At 40.3% G+C, this 17,475-nt stretch overlaps 1 protein-coding gene across 1 annotated transcript; it reads right to left on the bottom strand.

Moving 5' to 3' along the window:
• Positions 1–536: 536 nt before the first annotated feature.
• LOC127534867 (uncharacterized) lies at positions 537–11,291 on the bottom strand. Its single transcript, XM_051951167.1, is given in 2 exon segments — positions 537–7,239; positions 7,241–11,291. Coding segments are annotated over 2 exon segments (2,247 nt in total). The 5' UTR covers positions 8,188–11,291; the 3' UTR covers positions 537–5,939.
• Between the last annotated feature and the right edge of the window lie 6,184 nt (positions 11,292–17,475).

Here is a 17,475-nt window from a genome sequence, read left to right as displayed (position 1 = left end):
TCTGACTCTTTGTCAGCCTGGCTACAGTGCTAAAGAGAAACCTAGGGTTGTTCTTGTTCTCATCTATTAAAGATGAATAATAAGTTGTCCTGGCATTACGAAGAGCTTTTTTATAGATTACTAGACTATTTTTCCAAGCCACATACACTTCCTCTGAATTAGTGGAATACCACTTTCTTTCCAGCTTTCGGGATGCCTGCTTTAAAGTCCGCAGCTGGGAATTATACCAAGGAGCAAGTCTTCTCTGAGATATAACTTTCTTTTTTACAGGTGCAACACTATCAAGAGTTGTACGCAGTGAGGCTGAAGCATTATTAACATAATAATCCACTTCTGTGGGGGTAAAATAATAATAATTGCCTTCTGATTTATCAGTAAATGTTGCTGAAGTAAACAGTGAGGGTATTATTTCATAGTTTAGTATGGTGTCCAAAATGTGACAAAAACGTCATAGTTTAGTATGTCGTCCAAAATGTGACAAAAAATGTCATAGTTTAGTATGTCGTCCAAAATGTGATCAAAAACGTCAAAGTTTAGTATGTCGTCCAAAATGTGACAAAAACGTCATAGTTTAGTATGCCGTCCAAAATGTGACAAAAAATGTCATAGTTTAGTATGTCGTCCAAAATGTGATCCAAAACTTCATAGTTTAGTATGTCGTCCAAAATGTGACAAAAATGTCATAGTTTAGTATGTCGTCCAAAATGTGATCCAAAACTTCATAGTTTAGTATGTCGTCCAAAATGTGACAAAAACGTCACAGTTTAGTATGTCGTCCAAAATGTGATCCAAAACTTCATAGTTTAGTATGTCGTCCAAAATGTGACAAAAACGTCATAGTTTAGTATGTCGTCCAAAATGTGATCAAAAACTTCATAGTTTAGTATGTCGCCCAAAATGTGACCAAAAATGTCATAGTTTCGTATGTCGTCCAAAATGTGACAAAAACGTCATAGTTTAGTATGTCGTCCAAAATGTGACAAAAAATGTCATAGTTTAGTATGTCGTCCAAAATGTGATCAAAAACTTCATAGTTTAGTATGTCGCCCAAAATGTGACAAAAAATGTCATAGTTTAGTATGTCGTCCAAAATGTGACCAAAAATGTCATAGTTTAGTATGTCGTCCAAAATTTTACCAAAAATGTCATGGTTTAGTATGTCGTATAAATTGTGACCAAAAACGTCGTAGTTTAGTATGTCGTCCAAAATGTGACAAAAATGTCACAGTTTACTGTCGTATGTCGTCCAAAACGGCAGTTTTTTTTAATATTACTTTTATGGCTTTATTGGAGAGACGAAGCCAGAGAGAGACAGGAAACGGGAGTAGAATGGGGAAAGACTTGCATTAGAGGTACATGAGCGTGAATTGAATCCGGGCTGCTGCATTCGAGACCACACCCTATGCCTGGTTTACCTGCTTAACCCATTGAGCTAAACAGGCGTTCCAAAACATCAGAGTTTAGGAGGTGGTCCAACAACTGACAAAAACGTCATAGTTTCGTATGTCGTCCAAAATGGCGGGGGGGTTTTTTATATTATTTTTATGGCTTTTTCTTGGCTTTATTGGATAGACGAAGTGAGAGAGAGACAGGAATTTGGGGAAAAGACTTGCAATAAACAGGCACGAGCAGGAATCGAACCCGCTCCCCTGCATCGGAGACCAATCCCGATACATGATTCACCTGCTTAACCCACTGAGCTAAGCAGGCTTTCCTAAACATCGCAGTTTAGTATGTCGTCCAAAATATGAATAAATGTCATACTTTAGTATGTCGTCCAAAATGTGACCAAAAATGTCATAGTTTATTATGTCGTCCAAAATGTGACCAAAAACGTCATAGTTTAGTATGTCGTTCAACATGTCACCAAAAACGTCATAGTTTAGTATGTCGTCCAAAATGTGACCAAAAACATCATAGTTTAGTATGTCGTCCAAAATGTGACCAAAAACGTCATAGTTTAGCATGTCGTCCAAAATGTGACCAAAAACGTCATAGTTTAGTATGTCGTCCAAAATGTGACCAAAAACGTCATAGTTTATTATGTCGTCCAAAATGTGATCAAAAACGTCATAGTTTAGTATGTCGTCCAAAATGTCACCAAAAACGTCACAGTTTAGTATGTTGTCCAAAATGTGATCAAAAACGTCATAGTTTAGTATGTTGTCCAAAATGTCACCAAAAACGTCATAGTTTAGTATGTTGTCCAAAATGTGTCCAAAAACGTCATAGTTTAGTATGTCGTCCAAAATGTGACCAAAAACGTCAAAGTTTATTATGTTGTCCATAATGTGACAAAAACGTCATAGTTTAGTATGTCGTCCAAAATGTGACCAAAAATGTCATGGTTTAGCATGTCGTATAAATTGTGACCAAAAACGTCACAGTTTAGTATGTCGTCCAAAATCTGACGAAAATGTCACAGTTTACTGTAGTATGTCGTCCAAAATGGCAGTTTTTTTAAATATTATTTTTATGGCCTTTTCTTGGCTTTATTGGAGAGACGAAGCGAGAGAGAGACAGGAAACAGGGGAGTAGAATTGGAAAAGACTTGCAGTAAAGGTACATGAGCGGGAATCGAACCCGGGCCGCTGCGTTCAAGACCACACCCTATACATGGTTCACCTGCTTAACTCATTGAGCTAAACAGGCGTCCCAAAACATCAGAGTTTAGGAGGTGGTCCAAAAACTGACAAAAACGTCATAGTTCAGTATGTCGTCTAAAATGGCAGTTTTTTTTAAATATTATTTTTACGGCTTTTTCTTGAATAGATGAAGCGAGAGAGAGTCAGAAATTAGGGGAATGGACTTGCAGTAAACGGCCACGGGCAAGAATCGAACCCGGTCCGCTGCATCGGAGACCAACCCCTATACATGGTTCATCTGCTTAACCCACTGAGCTAAACAGGCGTTCCAAAATGTCATACTTTACTATGTCGTCCAAAATATCACCAAAACGTCATAGTTTAGTATGTCATCCAAAATATGAATAAAAGTCATAGTTTAGTATGTCGTCCAAAATGTGACAAAAACGTCATAGTTTAGTATGTCGTCCATAATGTTACCAAAAACATCATAGTTTAGTATGTCGTCCATAATGTGACAAAAACGTCACAGTTTAGTATGTCGTCCAAAATGGCACAGTTTTTTTAAATATTGTTTTTATGGCCTTTTCTTGGCTTTATTGGATAGATGAAGCAAGAGAGAGACAGGAATTAGGGGAGAAGACTTGCAGTAAACCGCTACAAGCAGGAATCGAACCCGGGTCACTGCGTTCGTCACCAACCCTATACCTATACATGCTTCATCTGCTTAACCCACTGAGCTAAACGGGCATTCCAAAATGACACAATTTAGTATGTCGTTAAAAACTGACAAAAACGTCATAGTTTAGTATGTCGTCCAAAATATGAATAAATGTCATAGTTTAGTATGTCGTCCAAAATGTGACCAAAAATGTCAGTTTATTATGTCGTCCAAAATGTGACCAAAAACGTCATAGTTTAGTATGTCGTTCAACGTGTCACCAAAAACGTCATAGTTTAGTATGTCGTCCATAATGTGACAAAAACGTCATAGTTTAGTATGTCGTCCATAATGTGACAAAAACGTCACAGTTTAGTATGTCGTCCAAAATGGCACAGTTTTTTTAAATATTGTTTTTATGGCCTTTTCTTGGCTTTATTGGATAGATGAAGCGAGAGAGAGACAGGAATTAGGGGAGAAGACTTGCAGTAAACCGCTACAAGCAGGAATCGAACCCAGGTCACTGCGTTTGACACCAACCCTATACCTATACATGCTTCACCTGCTTAACCCACTGAGCTAAACGGGCATTCCAAAAAGACACAATTTAGTATGTCGTCCAAAAACTGACAAAAACGTCATCGTTTAGTATGTCGTCCAAAATATGAATAAATGTCATAGTTTAGTATGTCGTCCAAAATGTGACCAAAAACGTCATAGTTTAGTATGTTGTCCAAAATGTCACCAAAAAGTCACAGTTTCGTATGTTGTCCAAAATGTGTCCAAAAACGTCATAGTTTAGTATGTTGTCCAAAATGTGTCCAAAAACGTCACAGTTTAGTATGTCGTCCAAAATGTCACCAAAAACGTCAAAGTTTAGTATGTCGTCCAAAATGTGACCAAAAATGTCATAGTTTAGTATGTCGTCCAAAATGTGACCAAAAATGTCATGGTTTAGTATGTCGTATAAATTGTGACCAAAAACGTCACAGTTTAGTATGTCGTCCAAAATGTGACAAAAATGTCACAGTTTACTGTAGTATGTCGTCCAAAATGGCAGTTTTTTTTAATATTATTTTTATGGCCTTTTCTTGGCTTTATTGGAGAGACGAAGCGAGAGAGAGACAGGAAACAGGGGAGTAGAATTAGGAAAGACATGCAGTAAAGGTACATGAGCGGGAATCGAACCCGGGCCGCTGCGTTCAAGACCACACCCTATACATGGTTCACCTGCTTAACTCATTGAGCTAAACAGGCGTCCCGAAACATCAGAGTTTCGGAGGTGGTCCAAAAACTGACAAAAACGTCATAGTTCAGTATGTCGTCTAAAATGGCAGTTGTTTTTAAATATTATTTTTACGGCTTTTTCTTGAATAGATGAAGCGAGAGAGAGACAGGAATTAGGGGAATAGACTTGCAGTAAACGGCCACGGGCAAGAACCGAACCCGGTCCGCTGCGTCGGAGACCAACCCCTATACATGGTTCATCTGCTTAACCCACTGAGCTAAACAGGCGTTCCGAAATGTCATACTTTACTATGTCGTCCAAAATATCACAAAAACGTCATAGTTTAGTAAGTCGTCCAAAATCTCACCAAAACGTCATAGTTTAGTATGTCGTCCAAAATATGAATAAAAGTCATAGTTTAGTATGTCGTCCAAAATGTGACCAAAAACGTCATAGGTTAGTATGTCGTCCAAAATGTCACCAAAAACGTCATAGTTTAGTATGTCGCCCAAAACGGCACAGTTTTATTTTTTTAAATATTATTTTTATGGCCTTTTCTTGGCTTTATTGGATAGACGAAGCGAGAGAGAGACAGGAATTAGGGGAGTAGAATGGGAAAAGACTTGCAGTAAACGAACCCAGGCTGCTGCATCGGAGACCAACCCCTATACCTATACATGGTTCACCTGCTTAACCCATTGAGCTAAACAGGCATTCCAAAACATCATACTTTAGTATGTCGTCCAAAAACTGACAAAAACGTCATAGTTTAGTAAGTCGTCCAAAACGTCATAGTTTAGTATGTCGTCCAAAATATGAATAAAAGTCATAGTTTAGTATGTCGTCCAAAATGTGACCAAAAATGTCATAGTTTAGTATGTCCTCCAAAAAGTGACCAAAAATGTCATAGTTTAGTGTGTTGTCCAAAATGTGACAAAAACGTCATAGTTTTGTATGTCGTCCAAGATATGAAAAAAAGTCACAGTTTGGTATGTCGTCCAAATGTCACCAAACATCATAGTTTAGTATGTCGTCCAAAATGTGACAAAAACGTCATAGTTTAGTATGTCGTCCAAAATGTCACCAAAAATGTGATAGTTTAGTACGTCATCCAAAATGTGACAAAATCGTCATAGTTTTGTATTTCCTCCAAAACGTGGACAAAAAAAACATAGTTTAGCATGTTCTCCAAAATGTGACAAAAACGTCATAGCGTAGTATGTCGTCCAAAATGTGACAAAAACGTATTAGGTTAGTATGTCGTCCAAAATGTCACCAAAAATGTCATAGTTTAGTATGTCGCCTAAAAACTGACAAAAACATCATAGTTTAGTATGAGGTCCAAAAGGTGACAAAAACGTCATAGGTTAGTACGTCTTCCAAAATGTCACCAAAAACGTCATAGTTTAGTATGTCTTCCAAAATGTGACCAAAAACGTCATAGGTTAGTATGTTGTCCAAAATGTCAGTCAGGGTCGACTATGGGTATAGCATCCTTGTTGTGTACTTGGCTGAAGCATCGGCGACTATGGCTGTGGAGACCGATGCGTGAGTGGCAGTCCTTGTTGCAAGTGTTGCATATGTATGCTGTCTGTTGGACAGAGCTGACACAAAGCTTTCTGCGGGTCCACCTTTCTGTGGCGGCTTGTGTCAGCTTCTCTTCTCCTTTTTTGAGGTGCTTGGTCATGGCTCCTCTCCATTGTGACCGATCAGCAGCGAGATTTTCCCAGGTCTCTGTGTCAATACCCACAGCCTTCATGTCACGCTTCGCAACGTCACGGTATCGCAGCTGTGGGCGTCCAGTGCGTCTACTTCCAGTGGTCAGCTCACCATACAACAAGTCTTTGGGGATGCGGCAGCCTGGCATGTGGTGAACGTAGCCTAGCCAGCGGAGTCTGCGTTGCCTGAGTAAGGTGAACATGCTAGGCAGACCCGCACGAGACAAGACCTCTATGTTTGGGACTTTGTCTTTCCACGAAATTCCCAGGATGCGGCGGAGGCTTCTCATGTGGAAGGTGTTCAGGCGTCTTTTTTGTCTGGCGTATGTCGTCCATGTCTTGCTACCGTATAGCAGTGTACTGATGACACAGGTGTTGTACACTGCCATCTTGGTCTTCACTGTGAGCATGGGGTTGGACCACACACATGTAGTGAGGCGTGCGAGTGTGGTAGCCACCTTTCCAATTCTTTTGTCAAGCTCCACGTCCAAGGATAGGTTGTTGGCGACAGTGGAACCTCGGTACGTGAAATGGTGGACCACATCAAGCTCGTAATCATCGATGGTAATGGTTGGTGGTGTTTCTGTTCCTTGTCCCAGGACGTTAGTCTTTTTCAGGCTGATGGTAAGCCCAAAGTCTTTACAGGCCTGGGAGAAATGGTCCATCAGTGACTGAAGTTCTTGCTGAGTGTGGGATCCTACTGCTGCGTTGTCAGCAAATAGCATGTCTCTTATCAGTGCTTCACGCACTTTGGTCTTGGCTCGGAGGCGAGCGAGATTGAAAAGCCTGCCATTTGATCTTGTATGCAGGTAAATCCCTTCTTTTGATGTGCCAAATGCATGTTTTAGAAGCAAGGCAAAGAAGATTCCAAAAAGGGTTGGGGCAAGTACGCAGCCCTGTTTGACACCGCTGCTGATGTTGAATGGCTCAGAGGTGCTGCCATTGAACTGCACAGTCCCCTGCATGTTGTTGTGGAAGAACTCAATCAGGCTGTGTAGTTTAGGAGGGCAGCCAATTTTAGGTAGAATTCTGAAGAGACCCTCTGCTGACGAGATCGAACGCTTTGGTCAGATCGATGAAGGCGATGTACAGGGGCATCTGCTGCTCTCTGCACTTCTCTTGAAGCTGGCGAAGGGAGAAGACCATGTCTATTGTTGATCTTTCAGCTCGAAAGCCGCACTGCGACTCTGGATACACACGCTCAGCTAATTTCTGTAGTCGGACCAGAATGACCCGAGCAAAAGCTTTGCCCACAGTGCCGAGTAAGGAAATGCCCCTGTAGTTGTTGCAGTCACTGCATTCTCCCTTGTTTTTGTAGAGGGTGACGATCTTAGCATCCCTCATGTCTTGTGGTACGGCCCCTTCTTTCCAGCACTCACAGAGGACTTCATGTAAAGGCTGTAATAGTGTAGTCTTGCAGTGTTTGATCAGGTCAGTGGGAATCCCATCACTGCCTGGAGCTTTCCTTGAGGCCAAGCTGTTGATAGCCTTGCTGAGTTCGTCAATAGTGGGTTCGTTGTCAAGCTCCCCCATAACAGGTAGGCATTGTATGGCGTCAAGGGCTGAAGTTGTTACTACATTCTGTCGGGAATAGAGTTCAGAGTAGTGTTCCACCCATCTCTTCATCTGTTGTCCCTTGTCTGTGATGACTTCCCCTGTGGTGGATTTCAGGGGAGCTGTCTTGTTCTGAGTTGGGCCCATTGCTGTTTTGATGCCTTCATGCATCCCTTTTATGTTCCCAGTAATTGCGGCAGTCTGCATGGTTTCGCTGAGCTCTGCCCAGTATTCGTTGGCACAGCGTCTTGCAGTGTGTTTGACTTTGTTCCTTGCAGCTCGAAGAATCTGTAGATTTTTTTCGATGGGTGACCGCTTGTACTCTGTGAGAGCGGCATGCTTTGCTTCTATGATGGGGGTCATCTCAGAGGATTTGGCCTTAAACCAGTTGTGTGATTTCAAGGTGTTTTTTCCAAAGGTGGCCAAGGCAATGCGGTGCATGGTATCCCGCAAGGTGGTCCACTTCGCAGTAGCGGAGTCCCCCTGGCTGTCAGGTTTCTAGTTCGCTGTCAAACCTCTCAGCAAATTGCTCTACAAGGTCAGGCTGGCTCATCTTGCTGACATCAATGCGAGGGTTCCCTTGCTTCTTGCCACGGTGGAACCTTTTCGGATGGAGCCTGACCTTGCAACACACCAGGGAGTGGTCTGTGTCACAGTCTGCGCTGTGGTAAGAGCGTGTGTGGAGGACGTTCTTGATAATGGTTCGTCTGACCAGGATAAGATCCAGCTGATGCCAGTGCTTTGAACGCGGGTGTCTCCAGGAGACCTTGTGCTGAGGTTTGGCCTTGAAAAAGGAGTTGGCTATGCAGAGGTTGTGATAAGTGCATAGCTCGAGCAGTCTCTGTTTGTCGTTCATCTTGCCAATGCCAAACTTTCCAAGGCAAGAAGGCCACGATCCTTGATCAGCTCCTACTCTGGTGTTGAAGTCGCCCAGAAGTATAAGTTGTTCCTTGTTTGAGATGTTGCTGATCGTGGCTGCGAGTTGATCATAAAACTCGTCTTTAATGTCAGGTGTAGCACAGAGTGTTGGAGCATACACACTGATGAGAGTGATGGGGCCTGCTGTGGTGTTCAGGCGTAGGGTGAGGAGTCATTCTGAGCCATTGTTACTGTATTCAGCAGGTTGTTCCTCACTGCAAAGCCCACTTTTACTTGTGCAATGAAGTATTATTCTATGGCTTTTTTAGACCATTATCCTCTGATGTTTTCTTGAATGACATACTATTCTGACAATATACTGCACTATGACATTTTTTGAACCACATATCATACACGACAATTTTAGGCAACATCCTGTCATTTTGCACTTTTTGAACCACATAATTATCTATGTTTGTTTTTTTTGCTGAAATGTTATCCTATGAACTACAGGCCATACTATGTTATTCTTGAAAAGTAAACTATACTTTGACATTTTCTGAACTACATCTTATACTATGGCATTAAACACAGAGTGCTTTGGCTACATGTTGATTTAAAATCTAGATTTTTTTCTGTTTTTTGACAGGATTACCACAGACCTGACCGTGAACACCGTTGACACCCACCTGAGGGAGACGCAGCCTAAGATCTCTAGGCTGCTTGGTCGTGGTCTTTCTACTCCAGAACATCTTCATCAACTACGTCTTCTTTTGAGGAGGCCCTCAGATGCTGCAATCTCTGACCTTAAGGAAGAATTGCTACTTTCACTCTGTAACCAGACCGCGGTTATTTTAAAAACCCAGCTTCTGGAGGCTTTGAGTGAAAATTTAACATCCATCGAACCACAGACAGTTAAATCTGAGCTATCGGTCAGTATTTCAAACATCAAGTCTGATCCGGGTGTCCTAAAGCACGCTGTGGGTGAAACGGAAACTTCACTCTCCACAGCACCGACGACATCGTCACACTCCAAAGTAGAGCACCTGTCTGCTGAACAGAGGATAATAAACTGCTGAAACAGTTGGTCTGTCCTTCTGTAATTGAAAGTTAAACAGGAAGTGGTTCACTGAGGATGTCCTCCATTCAGTCTGCTTCTTCACAACCAGATGAGGTTTTCCTTTTGTTGGCTTCACTCAGAAGATCCTCACAGTGAACATGAGACACCTGAGATGAAGACAGATGTCACAGTATCAGCATCAACAGCAGAGGTTCATGATAAAGTATCCTAGGAAAGATTTCCTCTGTCATATATATATTTTCCATGCACTGAAAGACAGAAAGACCTGTAGTCACTCTGGCTTTAGAGGAGAGGATTTTATTATCCAGCTTATCTGTCCTGGAATTTAAATGCAATAACTGTAGTGTTCATCATTACTTTGGTCATATTCTGGGAGTTTATTTTTCCAATTTACACTGCAGGAATACATACTACAACATGTGAATCAGTCAATAAACAATGTTAATCATGAGAGAGTAGATTTACAGTTTTCTCCAGTTTAACTTCAGAGACTCAGCAGATATTCAGGACTACTGACAACACAGAACCTTAACCTTACTGTTTTAATCGCATTTAGGTTTTCTAAACGTTACATTAATGTGAACCAGCGTCTCCACTGACAGTTTTATTAACTAAATGCACCACATTACAGCAACACAACACACTTCATCTGTTTACATGAAACAACACAAACATCGTTAGCTTAATGCTACGTTAGCTTTAATCAGGCTACGACTGAGCAGCTAGCTCGGTTAGCATCGCTAACATTAAAGCTAATATTTACTGGATGCTAACTCTCTTCTCTGGTCAACACACATCGAAATAAACTCCACCAACATCTGGAGTGCATGGCACACATTATATCTGACACTACAGTTGCATATAAAGTGCATTAAAAGCGGCACCGATAAGAAAATAAACATTAACTTACCGACCAATCAGAGTCCTTTCAGTGTCTGTTGGTAGAATCAGCCGAAGGTAGAAAACTGGTTAAAACAAGCCAACAGGCAGAAAAACTGTTTGTGGAAGAGGTTCTGCTGCTCCACCGATAAATAAACCAACAGTTATTATATCAGAAATTATCCAAACAAGGAGAGCAGAGCCGGGGCTGTCTCCTCCACAGGACCTGTCAATCAGTCCGTTCTGTTTATCAAGTAGCCCCGCCCCCTGGCTTTGCAAAACTGTAAAGCTCAGTAAAAAATTCAGTATTAATTTATTTTAAGATCAACCACCTCATCTCTCATTTTGACCATGAAAACTAACCAAAAATAAAATTATATACAATCTCTGCACCGTACTCTGGCTCCACACTTGCTGATGACCCCTTCCGGTCTCAGACAATGAAGAAAACCGGACCTTTTTTCGTTTCTGTCTCTTCCTGATTTTATTTTATTGTTATTTTAAATATAAAATAAAAATCAAAGCATATTTAAAGTTTCATATATCCCCTTTTGATCATGAAAAGGAAATATGGTCAGGGGCCAAAAGTATAATCTGTTTGTCTGGCTCCTGACCAAATATAGCTTGTATTTTAATTTTTGGATTTTAAAATGAAAATCAAAAAACTACAAATTTTTGTTTTTCAAAACCCGTTTTAGAACGGAAAATCCAATTGCCAGGAAAATACACGGACAGGACAAGGTACGTTTTATCCGTTTGATTCCTGGCTATAAAAGACACAAGCAGAAACAAAAAATCAAGCCGTTTTTTCGTTTTTTCGTTTTGAGCAAAAAACAAAAAAAGCAGGAAACGGTTCGTTTTTTCGTTTTTTCGTTTTGAACAAAAAACAATAAAAGAGGAAACGGTTGGTTTTTTCGTTTTTTCGTTTTCACCCCCAAAATGAAAATACGACTCCATATTCCGTTTCATTGGTGGGCGGGGCTTCGGAGCCTGCCAGTGCACAATAAAGCTCCTGCCCATCACAATAAAGCTCTTGCGCTGCCATTCATAGACAGACTGACTTTCATTGTATTGCCTGCCCCCACTGCACTTCCCCTAACTCTAAATCAAAGCAAGTCGTGTACACAGTAATGACAGTCATAACCAGTGGTGTTGTCTAGTTTTTTCTAGTGGGTATACTCCAACCTCATAAACCAAAGCCAGGTCAGGTCAACGCTGCTCGGGGTATTGTGCAGCGAGAAATACGGCCGCCGTCTTGGTCCAGTCAGCCGCTCCACTCAGCGCTGTTTGACAGCGCATTTAATCCATCTTAACTCTGAAAATTAAAATGATTTCCACGCGTTTTTTATTTTTTATTTTTTTTGCTACACACGTCATACATGTAGCTATGATCAGTGATGTAGTCTACGTGATACGCAGGTATACACCCCACCACTAGAAAATTTTCCAAATTTCTGTATACCCACTTAAAAATGCGCAAAGATACGTATACCCAGGGGTGTAAACACGCAGGTATACGCCTTATACCCACTAGAAAAGGTCCAGAATTTCCATATAACCACTTAAAAATGCGCAAACACATGTATTAGTATGTTTTTTTGACATAACGTTCACTTTTCTCTGTGTCAGGAAGCGGTGAAGCTGTATGGGACAGGGGAAGGTGTCTGGCTGAGAACAGGGCTCACGAAAGGCCGACCGCGGTCTGGATCCGGACCCAGACGCCGTCTATACGGGTGTAAATTTGACAGGTCGCTTCTATTTTACCGGTGCAGCTTTCCAGTGTTTATCATTGGTCTATCGGCTCAGAAACGCACAGACCAATTATGTACGAGTTCAGGCATCCCACGTGACGCTACTCAGCCAATGACGTCACTGAATCGCATCGCAGCTCTGCCTTCAAAAAACAGCTGAGAGATGAGGGACAGAGAGGACAGTAGTGATGGGAGTTCGGCTCTTTTTTAGAGAGCTTTTGGCACTGCTTCCAAAGAAAATCCGGTTCTTTCGGCTCCCAAATGGCTCCTAATTTATTATTCTTTGTAGCCTCATGTTTTTGCCTAACCTGGCAAATATGAATCGTTTGTGTTTTGACAAACTCTTTTTCATTCAGTGTTTTTATTAGAAGCCTTATAATTGACTCATTTTGTACATTTGCTCTGTTACAAAAACAGGTATTCTTGCTTTTGTTTATTATTTCAACCAAACTTTTTTGCACAAAAAAACAAATGAACAAAACTCTGCACATGAACCCACAGAACCAGAACAGAAACAGAACCAGACTCAGTATTCAAACAGTATAAATGTCCTCAGAGCAGGCTGACATTTAGAAAAAATCAGATGGCTGAGCTTGGATGGGCTGGTACATTTCTTCTTTCAGTGAATATCTGCCGTGTTTTTGAGAAGATTCTCTCAGATGGAAGAAGTTGTCTCTCCTCCATCACCTTCACCAGGTGGGGCAGATTGAGGCCTTGTCCTGCCTCCAGCTCAGTGGGTCGTCTGCTGGTTGGATGAGGGCTTCCTCTAGATATGATCCTCCATTACCACATCAGCTGCAGGATTTCTCCTGAATCATCTCCTGTAGCTCTTCCATCAAAGAGGCTCCACACAGCAGAAGTTTGAGGTTCCTCCTCCACTTGGTCCTCTAATGGTGGAGGTGTCAGACTGCTGCTCATATTCTCTGAAGTGTCTCATCAACAGCTCTGTTGTCACTGAAGGCAAGCTTCTTTAATCTAGGATCCAGTGACATGTTTTCTGCTAGGACAGTGTTAAACTCCATACTCCATTAAATACGTTAGGAGTCGGCTCTTCAGATTCACTACAAAGCATCGGCTCTGAGAGTCGTATCTTTTGTACCTTATACATCTCTAGAGGACAGACTGTGGTCACATGCTGACCATGTTTGGCTCAGCAAACAGCTGTAAGGCAGCTTTCTCAACTATGAACATAATCAAAATATGTTTTGAGAACGGCTCAAACAAGCAGCAGCTCAGCTCTCCCATTAAGCTGCAGAGATATTAGGGGAGTGATATGAGACAGACGAAAATGTAAGTGTTCAAATGTTTACATTTATGAGATTTAATTATTGTTAAATATGTATAGAAGTTGATTCAGGTTGTTCAGTCATGCTTTTTTAAGTTCTGTACTTTATTCTAAGATATACAGTTACATATAAGTTATTTATTAATAAATGTCAAAATGTTTTTGAACCGTACTGAATTTATTTGACGGTCAGTTTTTGATTACAGGCAGACTCTAATAAAACTACCAGGTTACATCAGCATACACACGTGGACAAAATTGTTGGTACCCCTCAGTTAAAGAAGGAAAAACCCACAATTCTCACTGAAATCACTTGAAACTCACCAAAGTAACAATAAATAAAAATTTATTGAAAATTAAATAATCAAAAACAGCCATTACTTTTGAATTGTTGATTAACATAATTATTTAAAAAAACAAACTAATGAAACAGGCCTGGACAAAAATGATGGTACCTCTATAAAAGATTGAAAACTATTTGACCAGAGTGACATGATTAACTCAGGTGTGTCATTTAATTGACATCACAGGTGTTTCCAAACTCATAATCAGTCAGTCTGCCTATTTAAAGGGAGACAAGTAGTCACCCTGCTGTTTGGTGAAAAGGTGTGTACCACACTGAACATGGACAACAGAAAGCGAAGGAGAGAATTGTCCCAGGACATCCGAAAAAAAATTATAGACAAACATCTTAAAGGTAAAGGCTATAAGACCATCTCTAAACAGCTTGAAGTTCCTGTGACAACAGTGGCTCATATTATTCAGAAGTTCAAGACCCACGGGACAGTAGCCAACCTCCCTGGACGTGGCCGCAAGTAGAAAATTGATGACAAATTGAAGAGACGGATCGTTCGAATTATATCCAAAGAGCCCAGAGCAACCTCCAAAGAAATTAAAGGTGAACTCCGAGGCCAAGGTACATCAGTGTCAGATCGCACCATTCGTCTTTGTTTGAGCCAAAGTGGACTTCATGGGAGACGACCAAGGAGGACACCACTGCTGAAAAAAACTCATAAAAAAGCCAGACTGGAATTTGCAAAAATGCATGTTGACAAGCCACAAAGCTTCTGGGAGAATGTCCTTTGGACAGATGAGACCAAACTGGAGCTTTTTGGTAAGGCACATCAACTCTATGTTCATAGACTCAAAAAGCAAGCATACGAAGAAAAGAACACTGTCCCTACGGTGAAACTTGGAGGAGGCTCAGTAATGTTTTGGGGCTGCTTTGCTGCATCTGGCACAGGGTGTCTTGAAAGTGTGCAAGGTACGATGAAATCTGAAGACTATCAAGGCATTCTGGAGAGAAATGTGCTGCCTAGTGTCAGAAAGCTTGGTCTCAGTCGCAGGTCATGGGTCTTCCAACAGGACAACGATCCAAAACACACAGCCAAAAACACCCAAGAATGGCTGAGAGAAAAGCGTTGGACTATTCTAAAGTGGCCTTCTATGAGCCCAGATCTGAATCCCATTGAACATATGTGGAAGGAGCTGAAACATGCCATTTGGAGAAGACACCCATCAAACCTGAGACAACTGGAGCTGTTTGCTCATGAGGAGTGGGCCAAAATACCTGTTGACAGCTGCAGAACGCTCATTGACAAATACAGAAATCGTTTAATTGCAGTGATTGCCTCAAAAGGTTGTGCAACAAAATATTAAGTTATGGGTACCATCATTTTTGTCCAGCCCTATTTCATTAGTTTGCTTTTTTAAATAATTATGTTAATCAACAATTCAAAAGTGATGGCTGATTTTGATTATTTAATTTTCAATAAATTTTTATTTATTGTTACTTTTGTGAGTTTCAAGTGATTTCAGTGAGAATTGTGGGTTTTTCCTTCTTTAACTGAGGGGTACCAACAATTTTGTCCACGTGTGTAAATCACAGTAACTCAAGTTCGACATTATGGTGTTCTGGACCTTTGCTGACTGGACCACTCTGAATTTTAGCTGAATACCCCTGGCTTAGAAGAAGAGGGACATGAGTCTAGAACTTCTAATGACCCAACATCAGTCAGTGGAGAAAAAATAAGAAAAAGAAAGCAAAGCTAAATGAAACCATTTCAGTGTTTTAATAAGCCTGTTGCTTGTCCTGTGAATACTGTCACTTTAGGGAACACTACAGCTGGAGCTAAGGTTAACATTTAGGAAAGGGAGCCTGATGAAGAGGAAACATCAGCTCTACCTGATGAAGAGGAAACATCAGGTCTACCTGATGGCAGGAGGAGGAGCTGCTGACGCTATAATGTCTATAAGTATCTAATTGGTAGTTTGAAATAAAGGAGCTGCTGCTGTGTGTGTGTGTGTGCGTGTGTACGCGTGGACGTGTGAGTGCACGCGCACATATATGAGAACCTGACCTGGCTTTGGTTTATGAGGTTGGAGTATACCCACTAGAAAAAACTAGACAACACCACTGGTTATGACTGTCATTACTGTGTACACGACTTGCTTTGATTTAGAGTTAGGGGAAGTGCAGTGGGGGCAGGCAATACAATGAAAGTCAGTCTGTCTATGAATGACAGCGCAAGAGCTTTATTGTGATGGGCAGGAGCTTTATTGTGCACTGGCAGGCTCCGAAGCCCCGCCCACCAATGAAACGGAATATGGAGTCGTATTTTCATTTTGGGGGTGAAAACGAAAAAACGAAAAAACCAACCGTTTCCTCTTTTATTGTTTTTTGTTCAAAACGAAAAAACGAAAAAACGAACCGTTTCCTGCTTTTTTTGTTTTTTGCTCAAAACGAAAAAACGAAAAAACGGCTTGATTTTTTGTTTCTGCTTGTGTGTTTTATAGCCGGGAATCAAACGGATAAAACGTACCTTGTCCGTTTCTCCTGAAAATGTGTTACTTTCTTCATGCAAACTTCTCTTACAAACAGAATAAACCAATTAATCTATTAATTTTCAGCAAAATGAGACACATATTTAGACAAAAAAAATCAACATTAAATGCAATTTAAATCTAAATAAATATGAGTTTCCTTTTTAAATGCTGCATTTCTTCATGCAAGCTTCCATTAGAAATAGAAAAACCGATGCATATTTTGATTTCTGAGGATGAAACGCACTTTAAGCATAATTAAATATGAACTTTCCCTTAAAATTTCTCATTTCTGCACAAAAACTTCTCTTAAAAATAGAATAGATCAATGCATGTTTAGACTTTCTGCAAAATAAGACACATATTTAGACAGAATATTAATATTAAATGCACTTTAAATGTAAATAAATATGAATTTCCTTTTAAAATATCTTATTTCTACATGAAAACTCGACTTATGAACAGAAAAACTTTAAAGATTTTGATTTCTGAATAATAATTGTGCTTTATTTCCTCTTTCTGAATGCTAACTTCTTTTAGAAAAATATAAAAACAGTGCATCTTTTAATTTCTGAAGACTAAATGCACTTTTAGTATTAATAAATATGAGTTTTGTTTTAAAATGTTCTCATTTCTGCATGCAAACTCATCTCAGAAATACAAAAAACCGATCCATCTTTTAATTACTGAAGAATAAATGAGCTTTAAATACATTCAATTTGAGTTTCTCTTCATATTTCCTCTTTCTATTTGCAAACTTCTCTTAATAAACAAACCAAAAACAGCATCTCTTGAACAGATTTCTCGCTTCAACTCCAACTTCTGCAGTCTAGAAATGAAATTTAAATGAAAAAAAAGGATGGAAAGAAAGAAAAATGAAACAATGAAGGAAGAGTTTAAAAACCAATCAGAGCTGTGATTCCTGTGATGATGAATGAATTCTTTATTATTCATTAAGAGCTGCAGCAGCACAAACAGACTTTATTGGTTTGTAACGGCGTCTTTCTGCGGATAAAGGCCTGGAAGAGGTCACGGTTTGTTAAACTAAATTA

This window comes from Acanthochromis polyacanthus, chromosome 7 (genome assembly GCF_021347895.1).
Source record: "Acanthochromis polyacanthus isolate Apoly-LR-REF ecotype Palm Island chromosome 7, KAUST_Apoly_ChrSc, whole genome shotgun sequence".
Taxonomy (NCBI): Eukaryota; Metazoa; Chordata; class Actinopteri; family Pomacentridae; genus Acanthochromis; species Acanthochromis polyacanthus.
Note: the sequence above shows the minus strand (reverse complement) of the source record. Positions and strands in the feature narration are given on the sequence as shown.